The sequence below is a fragment of the Condylura cristata genome, unplaced genomic scaffold, assembly GCF_000260355.1.
Source record: "Condylura cristata isolate star-nosed mole 26May11 unplaced genomic scaffold, ConCri1.0 scaffold00018, whole genome shotgun sequence".
Lineage (NCBI taxonomy): Eukaryota > Metazoa > Chordata > Mammalia > Eulipotyphla > Talpidae > Condylura > Condylura cristata.
Genome location: NW_004567119.1, coordinates 21,510,401 through 21,520,116, shown reverse-complemented (window position 1 = coordinate 21,520,116; position 9,716 = coordinate 21,510,401). Strand labels below are relative to the sequence as shown.

The following is a 9,716-nucleotide window of genomic DNA, read 5'->3' as shown; positions in this document are numbered from 1 at the left end:
CCTTGCTGATCTAGGGTCCTCCTTCCTGGCCTGAGTAAGCGCCTGTGCCCACAGACATACAGAGGCTCACAGTCTGGGGGAGGCAGGGAGAACTGAAACAAAGTCTCTGTGTCCACACCCTCCCCTGCCAGCTGCCCCAGTTCCCTTCTGGGGGAGCTGGCCACACTGTGCAGTGAGAGCCCCAGAGGGGCTGGCCAGTAGGCCTGCGTGCCCGAGGCTTTGTCCAGCAGACCTGCTCCTGGCCAGCCTCCCCCTCCTCGGCTGGCCTCTCCCTCCCCCACTCCCACCCGGAGCGCCTGCCCGAGGCCTAACAAGCAGCCCATTGTGCCTCTGGGATCCGTGCAGGCAGCCTGCAGGCGGGTCCCGCAGTGTCCTGCTTCCTGGGTCCTGGAGCACCCACCCCGCTGGCCCTGGCCCCCACCCACAGCCATCCCCTCCTCCATCTCTGGAGGTTGTCGCCAAGCCCAGAGGGCACAGGCGGCCCAGGCCCAGCAGGTTCCCCTACTCTCTTCCCCACAGAAGACTTTCAAAGGAGCCCTCCAACCTTGACCCAAGCATGCAGGCCCCACCCTGCAGCCTCCCTGCGGGGCTCAGCCTGGATGACTTCATTCCCCGCCACCTCCAGGCCCACATAGGGTCCTCCTCCCGGGGCACACGGGTGAGTGAGGTGGTGAAGGGGGTGCTGTGGGGACTGGTGGGACAGTTGGGGGAGCCAGAGGATTAGAGGAAGGAAACAGGAAGGGGCAGTCAGTGGGTCTTGCTAAAGGGCCTTGCTGGTTCCCCCCCACCCCCCCACGAGAGGATCAGGATGACCTTGGACCCCTCGCCAGGGGGTGTGGGCTGTTCTGGTAGCCACCCCTGCTCTCCTTCTGTGGAATCTTCTGGGCCTGAGCTGCTGCTCCTGGCCCCTCCACACAGGTGCCTGTGATCCGGAACGGTGGCTCCAACACCCTTAATTTCCAGTTCCACGACCCTGCGCCCAGGACCGTGTGCAATGGGTACTTCCCAGAGAGGAGAGATGCTTCCAGACACCCAGGTGGGTCTGCTCCAGAAGACCTGCTCCAGGAGCCTTATGTGGGGGTGGGCCTGCCTTCTGGCATGCCGTATTAGCACCATGGGAAAGGGATGGGTCTTTCGGGCCCCTGCCTCCAGCTCAGCTAGCTGACCCTCCCTTGCTGGCCTGTGAGAGTGAGAACTGCTGTGGGAGACACAGCCTTCTCCCCCCACTGTCATCCTTCTCCTACCCAGTGCCAGGGGAAGGAAGCCTTCAGGGGCCAGGGAATGCGAGTGTATATTGGCTCCAGGAGTGCGCCTGAAGCCCATGCTGGGCCCTAAGAGCTGCCCTGCCTGGACTCACCAGCCCAGCAGAAGGTTGGAGAGGCGGCCTGAGACCCCATCAGCTGCTGGTCGCCTGTGGGTCACCCAGCCATGGGCTTCGGCAGTCTTGACAAGGGTGCATCCTTTATCGGGCATTCCCTTTGAGTGTATTCAGCTAACAAATAATTATTGAGCATGTAGAACATGCCAGACACTTTAAAGCCTTATTTTGTTTAATTCCTTGATACCCTGCTCAGGTAAGGATTTTTGAGCCTTCCCAGCAAGGACGCAGCCCGAACTGTGCAGGCGCAGAGATGGAGCTGAGAGTCACTGCCCACCTGCCTGCAAGCCCTTATGCTGCTACATAGCAGGGAGCGGCAGGCCTGGGGAAGCCGAGGACACAGGAGCCGTGTCTGTGAATGAGTGGCCCTGACAGAGCCTTCGCTGTGTGTCAGGCACCGTGCTGGGCTCGGGCACACACATGAGATCTCAGTTTTGTGCCGGCGGTGACTGGGCACTGAGAGGTTGATTTGTGGGCACCATGTCACATAGCCAGAGGTTGTAGAGCGGGATCTGAATCAGGTCCGCTCCCTCCATGCCAAGCGTCCTTCTGCCATACCCTGCCGCCTCTCTGCAAGTAATGATTCCCAGGCTCAAGGGTGACTTTAGGAAAGGCGTGTGGGTGGGGGGATGGCACAGATTTCTCAAGACAAAATCCATTTTTATTCATTTTAACTAAAAAATAAACAGAGGCCTGTGGGGAGGTTTGTAGAGTCTGAGTCATCGACTCTAAACAAACAAGGAGATGTTGAAACTTTTGAACCCACAGGGATCAATGTTGTGAGGAGCGAGTGGACGGGCAAGGTCAGGTAGGCCTCAGCGCCTGGCTAATGCTCACTTGGATACAACCCCACAGATCCTGCTTGGTATCAGACCTGGCCAGGCCCTGGGAGCCGCCCATCTGGGAGCCAGAAGACCCCTGTTTCCCAGCAAGCCCAGAACTGGTCAGCCACGTGGACCAAGGACAGTAAACGTCAGGACAAGCGCTGGATCAAGTATGAGGGCATCGGGCCAGTGGATGAGAGCGGCATGCCAATTGCCCCCCGATCTGTGAGTCCAGGGCTGGGGAGCCATGGTCACTGGGACCCAGGGACATGCTGAGCTCTGCTCCTGTTAATTGAAGTGGGAGCCTTTACCCAAACCATTCCAGACTAACGCAGGGATTTAATCACAGTGGGTTTAGGGAGTGCTGAGTCTTTTAAAGTTATGGGCACTCTTATGTGTCTGCGTTCTGGGGGAGGGATTCTAGAATGCCCCTCAAGTTCTCAAGGATGGTGAACCACTACTGTAAGCACTGGCCCTGCAGGGCCCCTTCTAAGTTGCAGAGTTCCTGGGGCCACTGTGGCAGGCGTGCGAGGGTCTGGCTGCCAGGCTTGGTGGGCCCTGCCTGTCTCCCACCCCCTTGTCTGCCCTTGAATTAGCTGTGTGCCTCTAGCGTCTCACCTCCTCCTCTGAGGCAGAAGGTGGTAACACCTCCCTCCTGCCTCCTGGGACTGTTAGGTGAGGCGAGGAATGTGAAATACCACCCCCAGCTGCATTATTGCTTTTAGTTTCATTGCATAGAAACACATGTTCTTTGTTGAAACGTTAGAAATATAGAAAAGCAAAGAGAATGTAAAGCACCCTGTATCTCACAGTCTAGGGAGTAATACCAGGAGAGACCCTTCCACTTCTTATTTGTCTATTGAGTGCTTATAAAGTTCTGTAATTAAGATTAGCACAGCAGTCAACCCACTGAGACTTCAAGGATGACCACAGGAAGGACTCAGTTAAGGAGTTAAGGAAAAGCTTCTGTGGCTCAACTCTGGGAAGGTGGCCTGATTTTTTTTTTTTAAGATTTATTTATTTATTCATACAGAACTGGGGTACAGGCCAGAGATGCGGAGGGTGAGAGGATTCACCAGAGACAGAGTGGGGTGCAGAACAGGCAGGTGGATGAAGTACACTGCTGAGGGGAGCAGGGGGCGGGTCAGGAGAGGTCTGCTGTGCCAGTGGTCACCTCCGGGGCAGGCGGGGATTGAACTCATGCGGAAGTGACTTAAGCTTCCCAGTGCTGCGCTTCAACCCGCTGCGCCACCAGGGAGGGCCCGAAGGTGGCCTGATTTTGTCTTCTCTAATCCCAGAGCGTTGACAGCCCCAAGGACTGGTACCGGAGAATGTTCCAGCAGATCCACCGGAAAATTCCAGGTGATACACCTTCCCAGGACACTCTCTCTGCCAGAGTGAGCTCAACCTGTGGGGCTTAAGGAAGGGCGAGGGCGCTTACCTGCTTGGGGAGAGTGTTCCCTAGAATAAGCCATAGGGAGGAGCCTCCATATCTCCTCCTTTACTGGGGAGTGGCACTGCCCCCTGGACCCCTAAGGGTGCTGGGAAGTCATGATGTCATCTATTTGCCAATCCCTTGACCTGTTATGGAGCACTTATCTGTGTGCTGAACGCTAATCTGTTTTACAAGAGATAAAACAGAATAAAGAAGAATGCCCCTATCCAGGTGAGGCATCCATTCTAGGGCAGGGACACAGAAGGAACAAATCAGTGTTTTATGTGGCTGGTGATGTTAGCGCTGGGGAAGAAAAGGCCAGGGATTGCCTGTGCAAGGAGGCAGCTCCCTCAGCCAGCTGTCCAGGGAGGGCCCTGTGGTGACACCGGAGCCTGGAGGTAAGGGCAGGAGTTAGCCCTGCGGGATCAGGGGCAGAGCCTTCCAGCAGGGGGCGCCAGAGGCCAAGCAGGCCTGGCACTGTCGCTTTGGGGCAGCAAGGAGAGACTGGACAAGAGTGAATGAGAGGCATCTGAGGGGCGAGATGGAGCCACAAGTGACCAGGTCACGGTGGGCCTTTAGGGCCATTATAAAGACTGGATATTCTTCTGTGAGATTGAGGACCCACTGGGTGGTTTTGAGAGGAGCAGACATGCTCTGGCAAGTGAGGGCTGCAAAGGCTCATGCTGGCTGCAAGTAGGGAAGAGGTGGTGGGGCAGGGTGGGGGCAGAGGACCAGTGAGGAGGCCTGGTTTAATTTAGCCTAGTGATGTCAGGGTCTCAGACCAGGGCAGAGCAATGGGTGTGGTGGGACTCCAGCGACACAGACCTGGGTGTCTGCCGAGGGACTGGATGTGACATGAGAGACAGGTGGCCAGGATGACTTTAAATGTGAGCAAGTTGAAGACTAGTTCCAACTCGCAAATGCTAGTCTAAGGGGCATTCAGTTTTGGACATGCATCCTCCAAGTGGAGAGGTCAAGTAGGCAGTTAATATCCACGTCTATAGTCCAGGGTGAGGCTGAAGCTGCAGATGGAAATAACTGGATGCAGAGACTTTTATTTAAGGCTCCCTCAGCAACTCTAATATGCACAGGGTTGCATATCCCTGAGCTAGATGGCATTCTTTATTTTAATTATCTCTCTTTTAAAAAATATTTATTTATGCATACAGGAGTTGGGGTGCAGACCAGCGGTGCAGGGAGTGAGAGGATTCATCAGAGACTGAGTGGGGAGCAGAATAGGCAGATCTACTGAAATGTACTGCTGAGGGGAGCAGCAGGCGAGACAGGAGAGGTCTGCTGTGCCACGTGGGTCACCTCCCTGGCTGGGGGTTGAACTCATGCTGCAGTGGCTGCAGATAGCTTTATAGTGCTGAGACTTAACCCCTCGTGCCACCAGGGAGGCCCCTAGATGGAATTTTTAAAGCTGGAGGACTACACAAACCACCTAGTGAGATGGAGAGAAAGACTCCAAGGATTCAGCACTGAGGCAATTGAAAGTTCAGAGGTTCAAGAGATGAGCAGGAACCGGGACAGGAGACCGAGATGGTGCAGCTCTGGAGGTGGAGGGAAGCCAAGTGGTCTCCCTGAAGCCAAGTGAAAAAGGGATTTAAAAAGGAGGAAGTCACCCACGGTGACAAATGCTACTGATGGTCAGATACTATTGGCCATTGAACTTGGTGACATGAAGGTCACTAGGGTCTTTGATGAGAGCAGCGGGGGCGACAGGATAGGGCTGGAAGCCTGCTTAGCAAGAAGGGCGGTGCACACAGTGAGTTCCTCCTGTTTGCTGCAAAGGACACCAGAAAAATCCAGGAGCCGGAGGAGGGTGTGAGATGTCCAGGGGCATTCTGGTTTCATCTAAGCTGAGCCGCTGTGGCATGTCCGCATGCCAAGGGAGTCAGAGGGTGGTCTCTGGTCAGTTGCTTCTCCTAGGAGGCCCCGGAGAGTCATAGGTACTTAAGGAGTGGGCTTGGGCTGTGGGGAAGTACAAGCATTTAGGAGAGGGTGCAGAAAAAGAAACAGGAAGAACAGGAAGTAGAGTGTCACCAGTCTGACATGGTGTGGGCAAGTCTGCAAAGGTCAGGGAGAGGGTGCGTCTGGGAACGCAGGCACAGAGGAGCAGGAGGGTTTGGGCAAGTCTGTTGCCGGGTTGGGTTGGCTCCCTCAGCCCCTAAGTCAGCCAGAGGTATGGCAGGTCCTCCTGAGAACTGCCCTCCTGATTCCTTCCCTCCCTGGGGACATTCTTGAGGCCCTGACTCACCCCTTGGCCCCTGCTCTGAGCAGGAGGGAGGCTGGGAACAGCGGCCTAGGCAGCCCTCAAAAGGGCTCCACTTCCCTGACCTTGTTCCTTCTGCTTCTGCAGACCTGCAACTGGACTGGACCTTTGAGGAACCGCCCAAAGGTGAGGAGGTGCCCGGGATCTGCGCCACCTGCAGCCATGCTTGGCTTTGGGGTTCCCTGCGTGTTTTAGTTGTATTTTTATAGCTCATTTCTGCCGAGTTTCAGTGAGAACCTCAGCTTGCTGTGCAGAGAATGCCAGCCCTGACCATGGCTTCTCTGGGTTTCTAGCCTCATCTATAAAATGGGGATACAGCTACCCTAGAGTTGTTTTGAAGAAATAGTAAAATGTGCAAAGTGCTTTGTGCAAAGCCCATATTTAGTGGGCAGGAGCACCAGCCCTGTTCCCCGGAGCCACCCAGGAGTGTGGGTGGAGGTGGCTGCCAGAACTTCCAAAAGTGATCATCCAGGCACCCTCAACCTCCCTGCTTCTCCGCCCCCCTCCCCCCCGCACCTGCACTGCATGTCTTCTTCCATTTCAGGGGGCTCCACCAGTGCTACATCAGCAGACTCAAGGCATCCAGGGCTCCAGCAAAAACCTGTCCCCAGGCCAGACCAGCCCTCTCTGAGTGGGTGAGCCTTGGTGGGGAAGGGGCAGGTCTGAGACTGGGTGCTGTCTTCCTTTGTGAGAACTGGCACCCCCTGGTGGCCACAACCAGAGCTGCCTGAGAGGTGGGGAGTTCTGTGTGGCTCCTCCCACAGCCCCTGTCACTTGGCAGCATCCCCACTACCACAGAGCCTCCCCTCCCTGCTAGCGCTGGGTGGTAGGCAGGAAGACACCCATTCCTGGTCAGGAACATCTGTGACACTTGTGACTGGCAGTGGAACTCAGCACCCCAAAGATCCCCAGATCATATGGGATGGGGAGTAGGGAGGCTTTAACTTGTGGGCCATCCACTTGGAGGCCTGAGAGGAATAAAGGCCCTAAGCTTCTTCCCAGATGCCCCTGAGAGAGGACTTCCTCCCCCCACCCCCAGGTGAAGGAAACAGCCTGTGTAGTCCACATAGGTCCAGCCTTGGCTGCTGGGGCCTGGAGGAGTCAGTACGACCTTGGGAACCAGGAGCTTAGTTTGCAGAGTGAAATTTGAGAGATCCCCTCATCAGCAGAGCCATAACTGGCTTGTGGCTCTGGACATTATCAGTTACAGGGAGGCTAAGAGCTTGAGATTTGGCTTCAGCCGGGTTCAGGTTGACACGTTGCCACTAGCCCTGCGACCTCGGGCAGCTTCAACAGATGAGCCTCAGTGTTCCCATCTGTTAACAGGGATCATGGGTGGTTGTAGGATCAAGGCATAGCCAAGCTCCACAAACATCACAGTGCAGGCTAACTATGATTACAACCGCTGCCTCTTATCACTAGTCCTACTAACATTATCACTAAAACAGAGAAGAGAGTCACTGCCACCAGTGACTGACTCTCCAGAGTCACCAGGTCCTGACTCTTCCATTAGTCAGTCTGATAAGCTTGCTGAGCTGCTCCATCTGGAGGAAACTTCAGCGGCAGCAGAAGCGGGCATCAGCCAGCCCGCCAGGAGAGGTGTGCTGGAGGGGGCCATGGCGTGTGCCGGCCTCACTGGAGACTTCACTGCATCAACGCCCTGAGGGAGCAGAGACGGCTTTCTGGGGCTCTTCCTCCCTGGTCGCATGTTCTCCTTGAATAAGATGTAGTCTGATGCGCTTGGGCTGGGTGCAAGGGCACTCAACAGTGACTTCACTGCATCAACGCCCTGAGGGAGCAGAGACGGCTTTCTGGGGCTCTTCCTCCCTGGTCTCATGTTCTCCTTGAATAAGATGTAGTCTGATGCGCTTGGGCTGGGTGCAAGGGCACTCAACAGTGGTGGTGGGAGAGACCAGCTTCTTCAAAACTGTACAAACGTCCAGAGCCACGGCCATGGGCCCAGACTGAGTGCCACTGCGGGAGAGCTCACCAGGAAGGGGGCTGCCACTCAGAGCAGATGTGTGTGTCAGCCTCCTCCTGGGCCTCACCTCTTCCTCACCCAAGCCTCGCCACACCCTGCTGATGGTGGGGATCCTTTCCACTATGGTATTGAACTTGGAGCTCCAGAGTTGACTAACTTGCCAGGTCACACACTGAGTGGTGGAGGTGGGATGTGAACTCAGGGACTTTACTGATTTAAGTCTGCTTTGGCTGCCTGGAGCAGGTGGGCAGGGGTGCAGCTGTGTGCTCACAGTTGCAGCAGTTTCTCCAGAGGAACTGAGGAGATCTCCTTTTCTTTCTTTAGAAGAAATTGGAACTCCTTAGAGTTTCCTAGAAGCACCTTCAACACTAAACTGGGAACATCCTCCTCTTCGGTGCACCGTGCAAAGCAGGTAGCTGGCCCAACATCCTCCTCCCCCCCTCCCCCCTCCCCCAAACATCATGCTCTCTGGCCAGGCCCCTCTGCTGAAGCTGCACAATCAGCCCTTTCTACAGGGGTGGGAACATCACCCAAGAGTGTGTTTTCTGAGCTGACCAGTGTCCTGGTGCCCACCCACCTCCATGTAGGTACACAGACGCAAAGAGAAGGCAGACAACATCTGGACGGAAGACTCTTGGAATCAGTTTCTGCAAGAACTAGAGACTGGGCAGAAGGTAAGTGGGTGCAGCCTCTCAACTAGGCATTTTAGAAAGTGGGTTCATGCCCTCTGACTTGCCCTTCCCACCCTTAGCCCAAGAAACCACTGGTGGATGACCCTGTTGAGACACCAGCCCAGCCCATTGAGGTGAGTAATGCAGGGGTGAGGGGTGGGAAAGGAGACAGAGGAATGAGGGAGGTTCTGGGTGATGCTGGGCCAGGTGATCACTGTCAAAGGCCACAAAGGCTGTGTGACCTGGCAAGATGGGCAGACTTCACCCCATCTGCGCTGCCCTCTAGAGAAGTCGGGTATTGACTCTTCCTGGGGGCCCCTAAAATCCTGACCCTCTAGTGTCCTCCATAGTTTCTAGCCTAGAACAGTGCCTGGCATACAGCAGACACTCAGAAACCTGTGCTGGATTAATAAATGTGTGTTGACCAACACAAGAGCAGAGAAGGGCGTGGTGGGTGTGGGCGGAATGGTTAGGAAGTATTCTTGGAGGTGGAGCTGGTCTCTGCGTGTGGGCGGGGTCGGGAAGAGCCGAGGCAAAGGCTGGAGGGGGTGGGGGAGACTGAGAGGTACTGAGGCACTGTCTTAAGTACTAAGGCGATGCCACCGGTGTAAGTGAGGGGTGAGCTGGCCCAGAAGGAGGGGCTAGGGAGAGGCTGTGACAGCAGGGGTGCCCTCCCGACTCCCTGGACCCCTCCCGCAGGGCCAAGGCAGGGAGGCGGAGGTCTGCCCTGGTTCTTAGCCTTGAGCCTGCCCTTTACCCAGCGCGGTGTGCTTTGTCCTGCACTTCTCCCGAGTGAGCTTTGACCAGCGCCCCCTCCCCTGGCCCCAACTCTGTGCACTGCCCCCCTCACCCCCGACCCCCCGCAGGTCCTGCTGGAGAGAGAGCTGGCCAAGCTGAGTGCGGAGCTGGACAAGGACCTGCGGGCAATTGAGACGCGGCAGCCGTCCCACAAGGTGGTGGCCTCCCGGGGCGCCGGCGCCCGCCCCTCCGGTGCAGGGCTTGCGGGGTTGGGGGGGGAGGGCTGGACGGACCGCCTCCCCCGCCCCCGGGCGCGTCTTTGAGCAGACTGCACCCTCATCTGCGCTGCCCTCTAGAAAAGTCGAGCATTGACTCTCCCGGGTGACCCCTAAAATCCTCCAGGCCGCCTCCGCG

The 9,716-nt window shown here is 56.4% G+C and overlaps 1 protein-coding gene across 1 annotated transcript in view; it reads left to right on the top strand.

The window, feature by feature from the left end:
• The first annotated feature begins 541 nt into the window (after positions 1-541).
• SORBS3 (sorbin and SH3 domain containing 3) overlaps positions 542-9,716 on the top strand; it is a 17,350-nt gene continuing 8,175 nt past the window's right edge. The window contains 10 exon segments of the mRNA XM_012726950.1: positions 542-658; positions 919-1,036; positions 2,234-2,427; positions 3,501-3,564; positions 6,000-6,038; positions 6,457-6,547; positions 8,218-8,305; positions 8,481-8,567; positions 8,645-8,698; positions 9,431-9,517. Of these exon segments, the coding sequence (XP_012582404.1) occupies positions 557-658; positions 919-1,036; positions 2,234-2,427; positions 3,501-3,564; positions 6,000-6,038; positions 6,457-6,547; positions 8,218-8,305; positions 8,481-8,567; positions 8,645-8,698; positions 9,431-9,517 (924 nt within the window). The 5' untranslated portion in view covers positions 542-556.